The sequence below is a fragment of the Mastomys coucha genome, unplaced genomic scaffold, assembly GCF_008632895.1.
Source record: "Mastomys coucha isolate ucsf_1 unplaced genomic scaffold, UCSF_Mcou_1 pScaffold22, whole genome shotgun sequence".
Taxonomy (NCBI): domain Eukaryota; kingdom Metazoa; phylum Chordata; class Mammalia; order Rodentia; family Muridae; genus Mastomys; species Mastomys coucha.
The window spans coordinates 111,623,052-111,642,989 of NW_022196905.1; the positions used below are offsets into that span (position 1 = coordinate 111,623,052).

Consider the following 19,938-nt stretch of genomic DNA (forward strand, 5'->3'; position numbering starts at 1 on the left):
TTGACCTCTGACCTCCACACACATTTGCAACCCTCCTGCCCCATGATTATCCATACATGCGCACGTGTGCACACACACACACACACACACACACACACAAATGTACATGCATACATGAGCACAGACACACACTGGGAACCAAGAAAACAATTTGGCTTCTAAGAGAAACCAGAATAAAAATCAATTATTGGAGGCCTCCAGGCTGTTCACAAGAGTTCCTGCCTCTGGTCCTTTGTTCCTTCCCCGGCAAGGTTTTCCAGCTGAGGGTTACAGACTACCTCCTTCCAGAGGCCTTCTTTTCTCTTGGGTTTTCTGTTGGGTCTGGGCTGCTTTTCTCCCAGCACTTAACATGACATTCAGGTTTGTTTACTATGATCCGTGAGAGATCCTGTGTCTGGGCTGCCCCTCCACCTTTGTGCAGAGGTTAAATCCCTTTGATTTTTTTCCCCATTGACAGATCCCTGCACCTTGTCCTACCTCCCATACCAATAAAAGGCCAAGAAGGAAGGGGCAGGGCTTAGAGAGAGGCTCTGTGTGGCTACTGCTCCTGCAGAAGTTCAGTTCCCAGCACCCACAAGGGCAGCTCACAACTGCCCGAACCTCCAGCTCTAAGTGATCTGGCTCCCTCTACTGGCCTCAGAAGGCACCTGCACTCCTACACCCAAACCCACTCTCATACATAATTTAAAAAAAAAAAATCTTTAAAGAAATAAAGAATATGCTTCCACGAACAGGCTCAGTTTTCCGGCATATTTTCCCTACAGAGAGCGATCCATCTTTTAGTCCAGGTCAACACAACTGGGTGTGGCAGGGCCTCTTAATTCGGCACAGCCTTCTCAGGACCACCAACTTAAGAAGCCACAGGCTAAGGTGCCTGTCTTTTCTGCAAGGATAAATTAGCTGGGGAAAGACTCCTTGGTGTCATCTTCATATTCAGGCAAGCCCTCTATCACTGAGCTACACTCTCAACCCTGCCACTTCCACAAAGAAAGGAAATGTCATCATGTAACATGTCTCAAGATTTTGCAATCTGGCTTGATACTCCGGGTGGCCCCACTACTCCTTAACTCTGGAAAAATAAAACACGGTATCCCCAAGTTTCCATCTACAAGCTTGACAAAACGTCATAAATTAAATGCCCATGATTCTGTGGCAAGCAGGCAGTACAACTATTCTCATATCGAATCCTGGAGCACACAGGATGCTACGGAATGAATGAATGGACCATCTCGGTCCTACACACCCTGGCCCTCCCTATGAGGATACACTTTCCGTCCCTACAGGACGCTTGGGCGCGAGCGGCGTCCCCAGACCGGACGGGGAAGCGCCTCTGTGGCCTGGCTCGCCGGGTCACAGGGTAGCGGTGGGAGAGCGTCGCCTTCGTTTACCTGCCAGACACTTCGGCAATCACGGCCTCTGCTAATCCAGCCCAGCCAATCACTGGCGTGGCCAGGGCGGCACGTGACTTCCGGCCGGCTCAGGCGCAAAGAATAACGTCGGCGCTAGGACCCAGGCACAACGAGGCCTGCCCTCTGGTAAGAGACGGCCCGCCTCTACCTTCGTATTCAGCCAATGAAAGGCCGTCTCTCCGGCAGAACCAATGGCGAGGAGGTATGGAGGGGCCTGGCGGTGGCGTCACTGGGCAGGGCGGGGCGTGTGGCAGATCACGTGGCCGGCGCGCTTGCTGCGGGAAGGTAAAGCAGTGCTGGGAGCATACTGGGGGTCATGCCGCGGGGTCGTCTCTGCGCCTGCGCCCTGCCGGGATGCTGAACCTTGCGGCGCTGCTGTGGCGCCGGCTCCTGCGCAAGCGCTGGGTGCTCGCCCTGGTTTTCGGGCTCTCGCTGGTTTACTTCCTCAGTAGCACCTTCAAGCAGGTAAGCGACTGCACTCAGGACCTCTGTCCTTCCGATCTTCCTCCTCCAGCTCTCCTCCCCATCTTCGTTCTTCTAATCCTCCTCCTTTCTATCCTCCAGCCCTCCCTCTTCCCATCCTCCTCAGTCCTCCTCCCTCTGATCTAAAATACTCCTTCAGCCCTTCTCTCTCCGCTGCGTTGTCCTCTGCCCTTCTCCTTTTCCCTCCCTCCCTTGCTCCCTCCATCCTCCACTCCTCCTCTTCCCTCGGATTCTCTGCTTCTTTCCCATCCTCTATTCACCTCTGCTCTCCAACCCTCTCACCTCTCACCTTCCGTCTTTTTCCAACTCCTCCTCCTGGATCCTAAGTCCTCACACTTCCTCCCTCCCTTGATCCTCTGTCCTCTGATGCTCCTCTCGCTCAGCATTCCTCCACCTTGTAGTCCTCCTGATATGCAGCCATTCCCTCCTCCCTCTGAGCCTCTTCCTTTCAGTCCCTGAATCATCCACTACTCCTCCCCCCATCCTTTGATCCTCCCTCCAGCTCTTTAGTCCTCAACCCTTTAGTGCTCCTCCCTCTGATTGTGTGATCCTCTTGTCCTCCGACTCTAACCTTCTGTGCATCGAAGGCCGCAAAGGGAGGCGTCCCGCTGCAGGTCTTTGTGCGCCCCCTCCTCCGTGCCGGATCTGGCTAGTAGGCGAGGAAGAGTGGGTCCTCAGACCTGGGTATCCTCCTCTGGCACATTCCCTGCTCCGTACAGTCCCAGGCCTCTTGATGGATATAGATGGGCAGGAGGTAGAGATGGTTAGGCCAGGAAGTGACCAAGGACTCTCTGTACCTGTCCACCTGGGTGACCCAACAGGCTCCCTTTTGGGGCACAACTTGGTTGGGTTGATTTTTTTTTTTTTTTTTTTAATTTCTCAACCTCTCTTTTCATTTTTTGACCTGGTTGAGAGTTCCTAGAGACCTGGCATTCCACTTTATTAGGAAACAGTTCCCAGAGTTTGCCTAGAAACCACACTTGACTTACATTCTGTTGATCACTTGCCCTCTGCCTTTCCCTGCCCCAGTGTGTCCTTTGACCCTGTTTTACTGTTCTTAGGCATTTCACTCTCTGGTTTTCTGTATCACGGTCCGTCTTTTGAGTCTTGAGTGTGCACTTGTGCACACTCGCTCCTTTTTTTTTTTTTTTTAACGGAGGCTCTTTCTCTCTTGTCCACATTTGAGCTTGTAATCCTGTCTGGCTTTTCCCGCTGATAATTGTCTCCATTGCATCCTCCTGGAACAGAACTCTCGCTTCTCCTCTGCTGGCTTTTTACCTCTCTAGACCCCCAAAACTCTGTCTCTGCAATGCCCCATACTTACTGTGATGGTTTGTGATATGCTTGGCCCAGGGAGTGGCCCTACTGGGAGGTGTGACCTTGTTGAAGTAGGTATGCCACTCTGGGCTTAAGACCCTCACCCTAGCTGCCTGTAAATCAGTTTTCCACTAGCAACCTTCAGATGAAGATGTAGAACTCTCAGCTTCTCATGCACCATGCCTTGTCTTAATGATTCTGTGTTCCTGCCTTGATGATAATGGACTGAACCTCTGAACCTGTAAGCCAGCCCCAATTAAATGTTGTCCTCATAAGAGTCGCCTTGGTCATGGTGTCTGTTCACAGCAGTAAAACCCTAAGACACTTACTCATTTGCCTGAATTATTTCTGCTGCCCCTTCAGGAGCAAGACACTCTCATCTGTTGCCTGGAACGGTGCCGTAGCCCGGCCAGTCTGCTTCTGCTTTGTCTCACAGTCCGAACTAGGGTGATCGTCTAGACAGGGTTTCCGCCATAGGCCTTCCCAAATGTGTAATTCTTTGCTCAAGAGAAGAGGGCTCATTGGAGTTGTCTGTGTGACTGAACTGCTTTGGGTCTAACTGACTGTAGTTAGTGACTTGGACCATGCTGGGTGCATCACTGAAGTGCAGTCTCCTGCCCACTGCCTGGCCACTTGCCTTTGTAGTAATTACTAACCCAGCCTTTCTTGTTTGTGTGTTTGCTTGTGTGTGTCACCTCACCCTCTTGCTCAACATAATGTTTTTGAGAACAGAGACCTGTGTGTCTTGTTCAGACACTGCAACCTTAATCTCTATTCCTGCCTCCTAGGCACTTCCTGGGGACCAGCTGTTGGTTCAAGTGAGTCTTCGTTCAGGTGACTTGACTTTTCTCCTAAGCCAGTTTATTCCTTTTTTTTATAATCTTGGTTCAGAGGCTGTCTACCTGGTGATCTTTCCTACAGCCACATTTTAATTACTTGATATGTGTGGGTGTGTGGGTGTGTCTGTGTGTGGGTGTGTCTGTGGTAAGGGTAGGTATAAGTATCTCTCTCCTGTGCCCCCTCGCCCCCAATAAAGGGTTTCTCTGTGTAGTCCTAGCTATTCTGGAATTCACTCTGTAGACTAGGCTGGTCTTGAACTCACAGATCTACCTGAGTGCTGAGATTAAGGGCATGCACCACCCCTGGCTGACTGGCTGCCTTCCTTCCTTCCGTCCTTCCTTCCTTCCTTCCTTCTCCCTTCTCTTTCTCTCTCTCTCTCTTTCTTTCTTCCTCTCTTTCTGCTTTTCTTGAGAGTTAAGACTGTACCAAGGTCATTCTGAAGCCTCTAGTTTGTTTGTTTGTTTGGTTGGTTGTTTGGTCTGTTTCCTCTGAAGCCAGAAGCACTTAGCTGTCCTGTGCTGCTCCGTTGTCATGATGGCGCTTTTGGCCAGTAGATGACTAAATACATTCTCTGGACATGTGGAGAACCTGTGTGAGATCAAGTACCCTGAGGGCGAGAAGAACTGTGTTCTTAGTGTAGGCAACTGAAACACCACCATGGACTCCGATGGCCTGAACACCACACATGCACCCTGGCAGCTGGAAGGTCCCAGACCAAGATGCCAACCGAGTCTGCGTGCGGTGGTGCCCCTGGCCTGCTTTATTCCCACACAGTGGAGAACGCACCCTGGTCCCTTTGGCTCCTCTCAAGGGAACCAGTCCATTCCCGGGGACTCCACCCCGTGGTCTCACAGAATTCTGGTTACGTAGGAGACACCCCACTTCTCAGTCTGTGATGTCACTGCTCCGTTAATGTCATCTTGGGTGTGAAGGAATTAGCATTGATTCTGGGATGGGGGTGGACTGTCAGTTCACAACTGCGTAGCTACACACAACACAACTCTGTTGGCTCTGGGACTGTCACATCCATCCGCCTGGCTTTCAACTGTGAAGTAGAGGTCTTAGAAATGGTTGGTGGGATGTGCTGTCAGGATGGGAAGTGATACCTTTAAAAGAGTGACTGATACCTCAGCCAGCCCTATGTTCTTACCCTACTTAGGGTACAGAGGACAGCCTCTACCTGTGTTTCAACTCTGCTTCTTGGAGCACTCCCCTGTTGGCTCTTAGAGAACTTCGCTGTTGGCTCTTGGAGCACTCTTCTGTGCTGTTTTAGGAGCACTCCCCTGTATAGCTCTTGGAGCATTCTCCTGTGCAGCTCTTGGAGCACTCTCCTGTGCAGCTTTGGAGCACTCCCCTGTGTAGCTCTTGGAGCACTCCCCTGTGCAGCTCTTGGAGCACTCCCCTGTGCGGCTCTTGGAGCACTCCCCTGTGCGGCTCTTGGAGCACTCCCCTGTGCGGCTCTTGGAGCACTCCCATGTGTGGCTCTTGGAGCACTCCCATGTGTGGCTCTTGGAGCACTCCCATGTGTGTCTCTTGGAGCACTCTCCTGTGCGGCTCTTGGAGCACTCCCCTGTGTGGCTCTTGGAGCACTCCCCTGTGTAGCTCTTGGAGCACTCCCCTGTGTAGCTCTTGGAGCACTCCCATGTGTGGCTCTTGGAGCACTCCCCTTTGTAGCTCTTGGAGCACTCCCCTGTGTGGCTCTTGGAGCACTCCCATGTGTAGCTCTTGGAGCACTCCCCTGTGTAGCTCTTGGAGCACTCCCCTGTGTAGCTCTTGGAGCACTCCCCTTTGTAGCTCTTGGAGCACTCCCATGTGCGGCTCTTGGAGCACTTCCATGGCTCTTGGAGCACTCCCATGGCTCTTGGAGCACTCCCATGTGTGGCTCTTGGAGCACTCTCGTAGACTGTTAGGGTTGCTTTGCCTAAGACTCATTTGTGGCTGTCACATCTTCCATTCTCTGGTTTCAGGCTGTTTTCTTCTTGCCTTTATGTTTGTGAAATGGAGCTGCAGGCTGAGTGTTGCTTCTCTGTCTCATCTTCAGGTCCTGTGGCTGAATTCCTTCTCTGTGGAGTACCCTTTTCTAGGGCCTGGGGGTGTGGTCAGGAATTAGACTCCTCTGAGGACATGTGGATTCTGAATGTGATACAGACCAGTCAGGGATCTTCAAGCTGAGGTTCTTCTTCTGTGACAAGGTGACGGATGTAAGCCAGCATCCAGCATAAAGTGTTTCTAAAGTTGGGATCATGCCAGGAGTGGAAGCGCTCACGTTTGGTCCCAGCACTTGGGAGGACGAGGCATGCAGATCTCTGTGAGTCTACATAGTAGCTCACAGATCCCACTCTGCATTGTGAGTTCCAAAAAGGTGTGTGTGTGTGTGTGTGTGGTGTGTGGGGGTTGGGGGGGAGTCTGGTCTAGGTGCGTATGTGGTTCTCACCCTGTGGTACTGTCTCTGCTTTCTGGGACACTGGTGGCACAGATAAAAAATGTGTATTATGTGTAAATGTGTATTATGCACAGCCAAGGCACATACAAGAAGAGACTGTGGCTGGGGCTTTTCAGAGTAACCTAGCCAATCATGTTCTAGAGTATGGTCTGTACATCCCAAGAGAGCCTGCTTCAAGGAGTTGGTGAGGTCCAAGTTAGTTTTGAAATAACACTTAAGGGCTGGCGAGATGGCTCAGCGAGTAAGAGCACTGACTGCTCTTCCGTAGGTCCTGAGTTCGGATCCCAGCAACCACATGGTGGCTCACAACCACCCGTAATGAGATCTGACGCCCTCTCCTGGTGTGTCTGAAGACAGCTTCAGTGAATTACACAGGAACAAGCGGGCCAGAGCGGGCGGGGCCAGCAGAGGTCCTGAGTTCAATTCCCAGCAGCCACACACATGCTAGCTCATAGCCATCTGTACAGCTACAGTGTACTCATACACATAAAATAAATAAAATAAATCTTTAAAAAAATAAAAGAAAGAAAGAACACTTAAACCATGGTGGTTGTATTCAGCTGTGGTGACCCTTGCCCAGCAGTAACTGGTCATGGTGGAGAGTGCTCTCAGCATACTAGGGCATAAGCCATAGCATTTGCCCTAGAGCAAATTCTTCCTTGTTATCCGGGCAGATACCGCAGCTTGCTTACTGAGGAGGAGGCAGAGAGAATGACTAATTGAAAGCTCTTGTTGAGGTGGGAGCTCTATGCTGAGGTGGGAGCTACTGCATACTGAACTCTGGCTGACAGTCAAGTTACTAGCTAAACTAGCCAGCCCCCCTTCTCACCTAGAAGAATGAGTGGTAAATGGTTCGTTTATAAGATTTGGGAGAGGGGCTGACGAGATGGCTCCGCTGGTAAGAGCACTGACTGCTCTTCCGAAGGTCCTGAGTTCAAATCCCAGCAACTGCATGGTGGCTTACAACTACCCTTAATGAGAGCTGACGCCCTCTTCTGGTCATCTGAAGTCAGCTACAGTGTAAAACTTATATATAATAATAAATAAATCTTTAAAAAAAAAAAAAAAAGACTTGGGAGAAAGCCTGCTCCCTCAGAGATAGCTGACATTCTCCACTGCCAGAGTTAAAATGCAATTCCTGGGAAAATCAGACTTTTGGAGACTGTTTCCTCCCCTGAGCTTGTTAACTTCCATAAACTGTGACATGAACAAATGTGGTCTATAATGTGAGAGAAATGTGTCACTGTTTGGCAGATCTGCGAAGATCTCTTCACAGAGCAGGACATAACCAAGTGCTTGGGAATGGGTAGGCCATGCTCAGAGCCCATGTGCGCACGTTGACATACAGTTCACCTTCCAAAGTAGCAGCTCACCTGAGTGTACATCCCAGTGGCTACTATTAGTAGCTAAGGACATCTTCATTCGCTTGCCCTCCCTACTAGCCCTAAACAATCTCCAATCAACTTCCCGTTTGAAAATGTATTGCATTTTTATTTTGTGTGAGTGTGTTTGTGTAGTGTTGCAGGAAGGGAAAGAATACATAAGGTCAGGGGACAGTTTGGGGGAGTCCTTCCTTCCTATCATGTCGGTCCCCCAGGATTGAACTTAGGTTGTCCAGCTGGTGGCAAGCACCTTCACCCGCTAAGCCCACTGGGTTCTGGGAATCCATCTGTAGATACTAGCTCTCACTGTGGGTTCTCACTGGCTTGGACCATTCTCACACAGGCCCTCCTCTGTGCTCTGCCATTGTGAGTCAGTCTCATCCTGACTTGGTTTTCTGCTTGGCTGACTGCCACCTCCCACCCTGCGGCTGGGTGCCTGGCTGGTCTCACCTGGCCTCTCAAATCTCTGAAGTGGAGGTAGTAAGAGGAACACACCTGGGTGGGCTAGGAAAAGAGATGCTCATCCTACATGGAGAAGAGGCTGTGTTGTGCACAAGTCCCCTGGGCTCCTTGACTGTGCATCTCTGAGGTTTCCCAAGCTTGTGCAGCAGCCTCTGCCCAGACAGCTGCTGACCCTGTTGCCTTGGATCCTGGGATGACTCTTTTCTTTGGTTTTTATCCTAATTAATGCTTTAGGGGATAGTTTGAATTGTTAGAGATGGGAGCTGAGAGGATGCCATCAGGGGAGAGTGTTGGGGACAGTGAGTAGCGCCAGGTGACCTGGGCACGGCACTGTGCACAGGGTGGAGGCAGATTAGGCACTGAAGTCTACTTACTCCCTGGGTGCCTGCCTTCTGCTGCTGGAGTGGGAGGGAGGGAGGGGAGATCAGTGAGTTCTGCTGGAGAGAAGTTACCTAGGCAGATTGTCTGTGGCTGTCTGTGTTGCTTTTCTATTTCTATGATTATACACCGTGACCAGGGCAGCTTGGAGTTTGGTTGGTTGGGGCTTAGAGTTTCAGAGAGTTAGAGTCCATGACTGTCGTGGCAGGGAGTGTCAGCAGGTAGTCAGGCCATGTGCTGGAGCAGTAGCAGAGAGCTCACATCTTGATCCAAACCACTAGGCAGGGAGAGCTAACTTTGGCTTTTGAGACCTCAGAGCCCCACCCCAGTGATACTCCTCCTCCAACTAGGCCACACCTCCTAATCCTTCCCAAACAGTTCCACCAACTGGGCACCAAGTTCATGTATTCAAATACTTGAACCTATGGGGACCATTCTTACTCAAACCACCACATAGCCTTTGTATAAAGTGTGGTGAGTGCAGAGAGCTGCCCCATGTCCCCCTCCCTACCCTTTCCTCCCCCCTCCCCCCCCACCCCTGCACGTCCTTTAAACTGGTTACCAACAAAGACTTGAGCTCTGTAACATTTGCAAGGCATGGCGTGGGACAGGGGTCATCTGCAGAAGGGCCACTGTGATATTTGGGTGTCGTTTCTTCCTCTTGTTTGGTCTGAATGTTTTTGCTTCTCTACTTGAGGTGTGCTATTTCCCTGCCTTACATACAGGTGTTTCCTCATCTTTCCAAACTCTCTGAGGGCCGGAGAATGGCTCTGTGGATAGAGTGCTGGCTGCTTTCACAGAGGACCTGGGTTTTGTTCAACTCTAGTTCCATGGGATTTAATACCTTCTTCTGACTTCTGTGCACCCCCACACACACACATTATACACAAATAATAAAAGTAAGTCTCATTTTTAAAAGTTTTTATGATTCTTTGCAGCTATAACTCTACATTGTCAGACTACAGTTCTCTAACGTTAGCTGTTTGAGATGCCTTCTGTCTGCATCTCCTTTGTTGAGATTCTGTGCAGATTAAGGTCAAGTATGCCTTGGGTTCTCGTGCTGCACCATTTGCATCAGTTCTCGTGCTGCACCACTTGCATAGGCCATGTCTCTCATTTGACTGTTAAGATTACCCATAAAACCTACACAGCACATTTCCTAACTAACCTTTTGAAAATCTGAGGAGAGGATGTGTCCGTTAGCTGTGTAGGCTCCAAAACTGTTTACAAAGAACATTCTCTTGTGCTTCTGCCCACTTCTGGTCCCATCTTTCCTCGGCAGGATCTGTGGACACCTAATATCTCGAGGGTTGGGTGGCTCTGATTCACATGCAAGCCTTTGGCAGTAGCACATTGGAACACTTGTCTAAAATGTCTGTGGCACTTTGTGAAAATCCCCTTAGAATGGATTTTTTTCATTGTTGTTGAGACAAGGTTTCTCACTGTAGTCCTGGCTGTCCTGAATCATCTCTGTGTAGGTAGGCCAGGCTGGCTTTGAACCCGCAGAGATTCACTTGCACTCTTGAGTACTGGATTAAAGATATGTGTTGCCAAGCCCAGCTTTGAGTGGATCTTGAATGAAGAAAATCACGTACTTGGTGAAATGCTTGAAGATGAGACAGCCCAGAGGGAAGTCTGTAGGGAAGTCTAGTAACCCATTGGGTGAAAGATGATCTCCTGTCCCTTCTACCGTGCCTCTAAAAGTGCACCACAGCTGTAATTTAGCCACACGATATTCATGTTTGACAAGTTCAGGTGGTGGAGGACTCCCCCCCTGTTCACCAGGAATGGGGTCCACAGGGGAGATCCTTCTGGGGTACATTGCTCCGGGCTTCAACTGAGGTCTGCTGATTGATGGACTGCACCTAAGGGAGTCCCTGTCTCTTACCGTTCTTGCACTCAGCCCCTCTCTTTCTATAACTGAGGTAACAGCTACTGAGTTGTCACCTGTCCTGTTCTGTGCCGCCTAGCCATATCCTTTAAAAGAAACAAAAAGGAAAAACAGGTCACACGAAAGAAGAGACGTTTACATGAGCAAACTGAAGAAGGGGAACCCAGTCCTGATGGGCTTGTGGTAGGAAAGAGGCCACCTGTTTAAGTGCTGGTGATGCCTCCAAGGGTTCATCCAACCTTGGGGAAGTTAGGCTCTGTCTGGCACTTCAACCTGCAAGTGATTGACAGGTCTTTCTCAGAGCCCCACACTGAACTGCAGGGTCATCCTGGGGGCAGAACTAAGGGACTGTTGCTGGCCTGTGGAGGCTGTGTTTACTTAGTGATGGCACATTGACATGATGGATCCATGGCAATGTGATTATCTAGATAATGTGGGTCCTCGGAAATGTGTTACTATCCAATTAGTGTCAAGAGCAACCGATGGTGATGCCAGTACACCCTGGGTCACAGGTCACAGGTCACAGGTCACAGGTCAGGAACGTGCAAAAAAAAAAAATGAGCTTTTACGTAAGTGTTGGGATTTCTGAATTTCATGCTGCTAAGCATTGTTTTGAAGTCACCCTTTTCTTTGGGGTTGGTGATAGCTTAGCAGGAAACCTACAAAGATGGTACAGTTTCTCCAGGCCATTTAGTTTCCCTTCTACTAACAGTGAGCATATTTTCATATAAAATGAAAAGTAAGATGATTCCAAGGATGAGTAAGGACAATTTTTAAATAACTTTTTGCATTGTAAATGTGGGTGTGTGCACATGAGTGAAGATGCCCACAAAGGCCAGAGAAACCCGGAGTCTGAGTTACAGATGCTACACAGTGCCAGTTCTGGGAACCAAAGTTGGGTCTTCTGGAAGAGCAGCCAGTGCTTTCAACTGATAAACCCTCTTTCCAGCCCTGTATATACGTATTTTATATACTGGAGTACCCAGGGTCATATAAACATTTCTAGAGCACACAAGAGTCTGGAGTGGAGGAAGCCTAAGAAGATGGGGGCGGAGAGGTGTCATGAAAGCTTAGCTCTGATGATAGTGTGTCCCTGCTCATGCTTAGTCAGACATTTCTGTGGTGGTGGGTTGCTTGGTTTGTTGTTATTTTTGTTTTTTGTTTTTGCTTTTGTTTTTTTGTTTATGTTTTTCCTACCATTGATACAGAGCTATGGGAAACCTCAGCATGTGGTTTCTGTAGGTTGGCACTCAGTAAAGCGTTTCTTAGAGCATTGTGTGCATGTCTTCAACATCGCTAACTTCCCAGATTGCCTTCCCACAGTAATTACAAAGATCTTGTCTGGTTTTCTGAATGTCTGTGTCACCATCCGATGTGCAGGGTCTTTGTAGTTACAGAGCACCATTGGTGAAGCTTAAAAACACCAGCCATCGAGAGAGCAGGCGTGGTGGTGCACACCACAATCCTGTAGTCCCAATACTGGGCAGGCTGTTGCAGGAGGACCTGGGGGCCAATTGGGGCTGCAGAGGGGAGGGCGACCCTGCCTTAAAACCTCCAAAACTAACAGGCCATGGTGCCTCATACCTATAATCACAGCATTTAGGAGGCTGAGGCAGGAGGATTGCCATGAGTTCTAGACAAGCTTGAACTACAAGGATAAGAGGCTCTGTCTTAAAATGCAAAACAAGGCAATGGGAGAGGGCCTTTTATAGTTCTTTTGTTATACATTCATGACTAGAAGCTTCCAAAGATGGCTGGCTGCCTGTGCTTCTCTAGCTTTCCAGTGGCTGGGCTCCTTTTCCTAGCTCAATGGTGTGGTTCCTGTCTAAGAGAAGGGATCCAGGCTCTCACCCAGGGGCCACTCCTCTCAGGGCACCGCTAGGCAAAGGGCTGTGTAGGCAGAAAGGCATCTAGAAGTGGTCATAAGGATGACTGCCTATGCTGTCACACAAAGGAAGAGCCTTGCAGGTTGTCAGGCGTCATCTGGCCCTAAAGTCACCCCCAACGCTATTCAGTTTTGTACGTGACTATTTGTCACTTATGTGGTTAAGGCCTCCTGGTCTAGAGGTATCAGGCGACAGCCCAAGATAATTAGAATTACATAGTTTCCTCCTGGTTGTAAAAGTATTCGGGCTTTGTGTTCTGTCCCATGGTGTGTGTGTTTTAGTATTTAAAAACTTAAGTTGCTGGCAGAGAGAAAAGTGGTCTTTTTTGTTTTGTTTTGCTTTGCTTTGCTTTGTTTTTTTCCAGAATTCCATAGTATCTTTTGTCTGCTTCTGGGGCCCTGCACATCAACGCAGCAATTGGGGAGGATAGATTTAACTTGCCAGGTTTTCCTGATGGCATTGACAGCACCTGTGCCGGAGAGCTGGGGCAAGGGTAGGAAGATAGAGGCGTAGACTCCTTTAAGGCAAGTGAGATTGCAGGCAAAGCGCCTTGAACCCGCCTCTCCCCCTGTGATCTCATTGCAGGAAGAGAGGGCTGTGAGAGACCGGAACCTCCTCCAGGTTCAAGACCGGGAGCAGCCCATCCCGTGGAAGGTGCAGTTTAACCTAGGGAACAGCAGCCGCCCCAGCAACCAGTGCCGGAACTCCGTGCAGGGGAAACACCTCCTCACTGATGAGCTGGGTACGCCTCCTCCCTGCTAGTCTCCAGGGATGCCCCTGTCCGTCTTCCATACTCTCCTCTCCATCCCAGGCTCCCTGCAGCATCTGGGAGGCTTGGCTGAGCCCAGACTCAGCAGTCCCCTCTGCTTACAGCGCCAGCCTTGGCCTCAGTGCCAGGCCACTACCTACCAGGCACAGGCATGGGGTTCCTCATCTTGTCTTTCTAACTGGGGTGTGTGTGTGTGTATGTGTTTGTGTCTCTGGGTGTATATGTGTATGTCTGTGTGTTTGTGTGTGTGTCTGTCTGTCTGTGTGTGTCTGTGTACACCATGTTGTATATGTGGCAGTCAGAGGACAACAGGATGTTTTAGTCTTAGGTGGTAGTTTGTCATTTTCTTTTATCATAGCTACAAATGTTTAATTTAGGTCAGACAAAGACTTACACACTCCTTCAATTATATATATATATATATATATATATATATATATATATATATATATATATATATATATATACATATTTATATATGTGTGTGTATGTGTGTATATATATATATGTATATGGGCAATACTCAGTTTCTTAATCAGTAAAAATGCCGCGGGGCAGAGGTTTTACTTTGCCTTTACAAATAGGGGGAAAGTGGTTTAATAAAGAAAACGTGCAGCTGTTGATGCTTTTTAGCAACACCGTGCTGCCAGGGTAACAGCATGGTTAGACAGATAGCCAATTAGACTCACAAACTTTTCAAAAGCTGGAAGTTAATTTCCCAGGCAAGAGCAACACATTTGCTTGCCCTAGTCTCCCAGGACTGGGTAAGAATAACATCCTCAGAGCCAATAAGCACCACAGTGCCTCTCTGCAGCCCTGGCTGTCCTAGAGCTCGCTCTGTAGACCAGGCTGGCCTGGAACTCATAGAGATATCCCATCTCTCCTGGGTGTTGTGATTAAAGGCGAGAGCCACTACTGCCTGGTGTATATGGATATTGAAACATCATGATGACCCATTCCTCTGTGTGTGTGTGTGTGTGTGTGTGTGTGTGTGTGTGTGTGTGTGTATCAGCTAAAAAAGGGTTGGAGAAATGGGTGTGTGGCCAAGAGCACTGACTGCTCTTTCAAGAGGACCTGATTTTGAGTCCCAGCATCCAGAGAAGGCAGCTCACTAACTGCCTAGAACTTCAGCTCCCAGGGATCCAAGGTCTTCCCTCTTCTGGCCTCTGCATGAGTCTGCACTCACATGTAACACATACAATTAAAAGTAAGAATGACTTCAGAAAGTAAAAGATAATTTTTTTTGCATGCTACATGGGGAGAGACCTAGGTAAGCTTGCTCTCCCCCAAAATTCAACCCGGTCACAGAGAGGTAAGTACCGGACTTCAAGGCCAAGGGATGGGAGTTGGCAATGGTAGGATAAGACGCAAGATGTTAGCTTCCAGCTTCCCAAAGGAAAGGACAGGTGTGTCAGCGGGTGACATTGGGGTGCACGGTATTCTTGACACAGACGGAGTTGCTATGTTGCTCTCACCCTGGGTAGAATCCTGAGGAACATACTGACTCTCTGGGAATTCTGTTTAGAAGCTTTGTCAACAGCATGAGTTGGAGCATCTGGAAGGAAGTGTTTACCAGGATATCAGAATGCTCATCTCTTCACCCCTGAGATGAAGCAGCAGAAACAACAGAAGCCACCAGCTCCCTGCGCAAGGGAATGGTTCTCCTCTGGTCTCCCAAGTATTGAGGGCCCTCTAGTGTCTCTGATCGACAGTGTTCTGCCAGCTCCCACACAGACCTTGTTTTCCAGAGCAGTTCTAAAAAACAAGTTATCCTCCACCAGCCTCATTCTCTGAGGACAGAGCTGGGGCGCTCAGACTGGCTGGTTGGCAGCAGCTGCTGCACACCTGCGGGCCCCTGCACATACCCGAGGGGGCCCCCAAACACAGCAGAAGGTCCCTGCCCACACCTTAGGGTCCATACACTCACACCAGAGGGCTCCTGCATACACTTTAGGGTCTACACACACACACACACCAGAGGGCTCCTGCATGCACCTGAGGGGCCCTGCATACACCTGAGGGTCCACACACACCTGACCCCACCCCATCCCCAGCCCTATACACCTGAGGCTCTCTCACATGCACACATACCTAAGGACCTAAATGTCCACGAAGTTGGGTGGTGACCCTCGTAGACTTACATATTTTTCTGTCCTGCTCCTTAAGGTGCAGGGAACTATCTGTCTAGTAGCTCTGGGCGGTTTAGTAGTCTTTGTGAGGAAGCCTGGCCAACATGGCGCTGGATGCGCATATCTGTGTGATAGGGATTCTCGGTTGTGGATGGAATTAGGTTTTTCTCTTTTTTGAGGATTTGAGAACATCCCTAATTCTAGGGGGTGGTTGTGTTTACCCGTTTGTGTGCAAACACCAGAAGCAAGTCATGAAGGTCGACTGTGGCCGCCTATTTTAACAGTCCCTTCAAATTCCCACAACAGCCACAACCCATTAAAAGCCATGTGCTTGCTTTTTAAATCCACAAAACAACTCATTTTTGTGAATGGGTGCCTTGTTTCCTGTATTGAACCTTTTTAAAGCGGCCGAGGTGAAAGGTTGGTGCTTACTTAGCACCCCAGTGGCACAGGCATGATTTGGCCTGGCAACGAGCTCACAATCAGTAAACTGGAAAGGGCTGAGTGTGGTAACAACTCGGATCTGGTGATGACTGAGGAGTCCGACTTCCCATCATCCTCTGCCCAGGCGAAGCCAGCCCTGGATACGTTACTTCCATGTCTGGTCCTGATACTCAGGATGCCCTGGCTCCTGTCTACCTTCTTCCTGTGCAGTTAGTCCTTCATCCTCAGAGGCAGGGCAGGTGGCTAGTTTCCTGCTAAGCTTTGTCTCTGGTTTCAGGCTATGTCTGCGAGAGGAAGGACCTGCTGGCGAATGGCTGTTGCGATGTCAGTGTCCCCAGCACAAAGCAGTACTGCTGCGATGGGTGCCTGGCCAACGGCTGCTGTGAAGCCTACGAGTACTGCGTCTCCTGCTGTCTGCAGCCCAGCAAGGTACAGAGCAAGGCTCCATCCCTTGTCTTCTGTGCATTTCCAGGGAGAGCTAGGCACCTCTGCAGTGGCCTCTCCTGAAAAGGGCTGAGTGTGGTAATAACTCGGATCTGGTGAGGAGCTGGTCTCCCCGCCTCACGGTTCCTTTGCAGACAGGATAATGCTACTGCTAACCAGGTATCTGGTGAATGAGAGAGGCTGGGCTCCTTCTTGCCCTCCCAGTGGGCTGGCTTGGCCAGCAGCTACTACCAGTAACATGCCTTGTTTCCATAGCAACTTCTCCTGGAGCGCTTTCTCAACCGGGCAGCTGTGGCCTTCCAGAACCTCTTCATGGCAGTTGAAGACCACTTCGAACTGTGCTTGGCTAAATGCAGGACTTCCTCCCAGGTCAGAAGTGGTGCTGGGGATGCAAGAGGGAGCCAGGGCAGAAAGGGGCTTCACTGACATGTTCTGCTGTGTTAGGGGTGAGAGAGTTAGATCCAGTACTGGCCATTGAGAGGAAGCAGTCACTCATCCTGAGGCAGAGTTGTGGTTCGCTTTAGAATCCAAGGGGATAGGAGGTTCAGGCACGTGGATATATCTGAGGCTTCTAGGGTGAGCGCACTGCCTGCCATTGAGTGTTCTGTTCTCATAGCAGGAAGTGCCCTGGAGGGCCTCTGCCCCCATCACTAACCCCATCTCTGTTTATCTTCCTTTTTTTTTTTTGGTTTTTCGAGACAGGGTTTCTCTGTGTAGCCCTAGCCATCCTCATTCAGTAGACCAGGCTGGCCTCGAACACAGAAATCCGCCTAGCTCTGCCTCGTAAGTTCTGGGATTAAAGGTGTGTGCCACCACTGCCTGGCGTTTATCTTCTTTTTTACATTTATTCTGGGCTCAGAGCCACATGGATACAAGTCAGAGGACAACTTTTGAGAGTCCATTCTTCCCCTACACCATGTAGGACCTTGCCTTGGCCTAGGTCCTGAGAACCAAGCCTTGGCCGCAAGCACCTTTCCATGCTAAGCCATCTTGCCTACCCTGTCTTTGTGCTGAGGCACTTGTCTCTGCCCTTTCTCAGACAACCACATGTCTCTTACACAAGCATACTCCTCTAGGATATGCACGCTTCGGCTTTGCGCTCCGTAATTCCCTTTCCTGTCTCTGGTTTACTTGAGAACACCCTGGGTCAGGATAGAGGGAGCTCAGAGAATGTGAAATTCCACTGGTCTTGATGAGGAGGGCTTCTCAGATGGTGGGCGGAAAAGGAAGTCGATTCACTTGCTCTTCCTGACTTGGTTCCTGCAGCTGGCTGAGCTGGAAGTCACTTCCTCTTGCGCAAATAGAGATGGTTCTCAATGGCCACTTGGTTCAAGTGCCTGGAGTCTGGGCTGCAAATCTCTTGAGTGGAATTAATATGGATGCATGGCTTTGGTAGGGGCTAATTAATGAGCTCTAGACCAGCCAAAGTCTCAAATTGCTTCATGAGAAGAAATTGCTGGGGGAAAAAAATATCTATCAATGGAGGTGGAGGTGGATCATTGTCTGGGCTCAACCTCATTTGCTGTGCCCAGCCAGGGCGCTCTTGGGTAGGACGCTTGGCTTGTATACAGGCCCTTAGTCCCCGACCGCCATTTGACGTGTCAGGACTCTGCCAGGGACTGGGTCTGTCTAACCACAGGGTCAGAGGCTGATCCCACTGTTCCACTGAATCTTTGTCTGTTTCAGATTTATTTTGTTTGTTTGTACTTTTCATATTTACTGTTGGGGGTGGGGCATGCCACCATATTCACGCAGAGGTCAGAGGACAGCTCTTACTTTTTGTTTTGCTTTGTTTTGAGACAGGGTTACTCTGTGTAGCCCTGACTGTCCTGGAACTCACTCTGTAGACCAGGCTGGCCTTGAACTCAGAAATCCTCCTGCCTCTGCCTCCCAAGTGCTGGGATTAAAGGCGTGCACCACCACAGCTCTTGCATCCTCCTCTGTGGGTTCTGGGGATGGAGCTGAGGTCGTCAGGCTGGGAAGCAAGCACTGTGTTAGCCCCTGGCCATCCATCTGCCCTCCTTTTCGGGTGGGTTGAAAAGTCTCAGAATGCCCAGCCTGCAGGGAAGTCATTCAGAAGCTCCCGGCGGGCAGAAGAAGAAATGGCACGGGGATGTCCTGTTTATCTCCTGGCATTCAGTGCCAACAATCCTACGTCATGCTAGAAAGTCCCTCAAAACTTTCTAGTCGTGCTAGAGGTCAGGCAGGGACTGCGGCTGTCGCTGCAACTGACCCTCTCTAATACTCTCCTGTCTTCCTTCACCAACAGAGCGTGCAACATGAGAACACATACCGAGACCCCATAGCCAAGTATTGCTATGGAGAGAGCCCGCCTGAACTCTTCCCTGCGTGAGGCCCGACGGAGATAAACACCCACAACCAGTCTGGTCCACTAGAGTAATGAAGGAGAAAGCCACGCAAGGCTCCTTGGCCTTGACCATGTCTTGTGGCTTCAGGGGTCTCAGGCTCCCTCACCGACAGCTGGAGCAGATGGGAAGAGCCATTCTATAGAGCAGGCTGGACGAGGTCCTGGCACCTTGCAGGGCCCTGGGACTGCTGGTCAGAGGCCAGGCGCTTGCTTCTGTTTTGATCCTACATTGTAGTTATTTATTGACATTTCAGAGTGGTGGAAGGTGGGCTTTTTTGTGCAGGACACCATTGCCTGTCCTGATGAATACACTGGAGGAGGTGACTGTTGCTCTCAACTCCTGAGCGTCACAAGTTGCGTGCATGCTCCTGCACCAGATGAAAGTTTGTCTCCAGGAGTATGAGTATACAGACTCAGTTCTGGTTCTGTTTTAACATCTGCCCAGCAGTTCTTGTATTCATATCGCAACATTCAGGGGTGCCTAAAGCCTCAGGGAGTGCTGGTCCCCACTGAGCCTTCGTAGAGCTGCCTCAGCATGCTCATATACTGAAATGGTAGATAGGAAGCCTGAATCCCTGGCTGATTCTTCCAGTGGAGTTTGCCGTCGCTGTGTCTCCTTGAAACCCCTCAGTCTCCGCTGTAGGGGAGCCTTTCCCTTGTCTGTCACAGAAGCCAGTGGGGACTGGTGAATGTGTGCGTGTGCAGTGGCCATTCATTCTTGGCTGCTTCCGCTCCTGGTGGTGTTTATAAGGAAAAGCCCCAGCTCTCGCTCCAGCCTATAGCAAGTTTCGCATCCCATGGTGGCATCAGTCTAGAGAGCGTCCCAAAGGCAGGTCTGTGTCCAGTGCCTGCAGGAGAGTTGTTACCAGTGACTGAAACCAAGCTTTGAAGCCTAAGACCAAGACACCTCCTCCTGCACTCTCCCACCCTGTTGTCAGGCCAGCCATTAACACATTCTTCCTCCCCAGACCCTTCACCAACCCTTACGCTGGGTCATGGTGTTTTGTGGTTTTGGTTCAGGTTGACCTGGGACCTGAAGTCTCAAGATTTCCTAGCAGTGGCCTTGTGGAGCCTGTCTTACAGCTGTGTTTACCTTCAGGATGGAATTTCCCTCAGCACCCTCCTGCTTCTTTTTGCTGTTCATGTCAGAATTGTATTCTCTCAGCTCTGTGGAAGGACAAACTGACGGGCAAACTTGCTGTTCCTGAGCCACGACCCTGGCCAGCGAATTGATTTTTAGTGTTAGATCCCAGTGATTCTCTTCTGTTTGCTCTGGACTCCTTGGTGTGTCGA

At 50.0% G+C, this 19,938-nt stretch overlaps 2 protein-coding genes across 4 annotated transcripts in view; one reads left to right on the forward strand and one right to left on the reverse strand.

The window, feature by feature from the left end:
• Rnft2 (ring finger protein, transmembrane 2) overlaps window positions 1-2,766 on the reverse strand; it is a 56,502-nt gene extending 53,736 nt beyond the window's left edge. The window contains exons 1-2 of one of the 3 annotated variants that reach the window (XM_031337645.1): window positions 2,464-2,766; window positions 1,558-1,864 (exon numbers count right to left, since the gene is read on the reverse strand). The gene's annotated coding sequence lies outside the window, so the exon portion shown is untranslated. Of the gene's footprint in view, window positions 1-1,243; window positions 1,865-2,463 lie in introns of those variants that run through there. The other 2 variants (XM_031337643.1, XM_031337646.1) reach the window with 2 other exon arrangements.
• On the forward strand, window positions 1,656-19,517 carry CUNH12orf49 (chromosome unknown C12orf49 homolog). Its single transcript, XM_031337647.1, has 5 exons — window positions 1,656-1,874; window positions 13,077-13,233; window positions 16,111-16,262; window positions 16,533-16,646; window positions 18,547-19,517. Exons 1-5 carry the CDS (start codon window positions 1,764-1,766, stop codon window positions 18,628-18,630), a joined length of 618 nt encoding a protein of 205 aa, XP_031193507.1. The 5' UTR covers window positions 1,656-1,763; the 3' UTR covers window positions 18,631-19,517.
• The last annotated feature ends 421 nt before the right edge of the window (window positions 19,518-19,938 follow it).

Coding starts and splice junctions, on each gene's coding strand:
- CUNH12orf49 (XM_031337647.1), top strand. CDS start 1,764: ATGCTGAACCTTGCGGCGCTGCTGTGGCGCCGGCTCCTGCGCAAGCGC. Junction 16,263..16,532: donor GCTGTCTGCAGCCCAGCAAG/GTACAGAGCAAG, acceptor TTGTTTCCATAG/CAACTTCTCCTGGAGCGCTT. Junction 16,647..18,546: donor AATGCAGGACTTCCTCCCAG/GTCAGAAGTGGT, acceptor CTTCACCAACAG/AGCGTGCAACATGAGAACAC.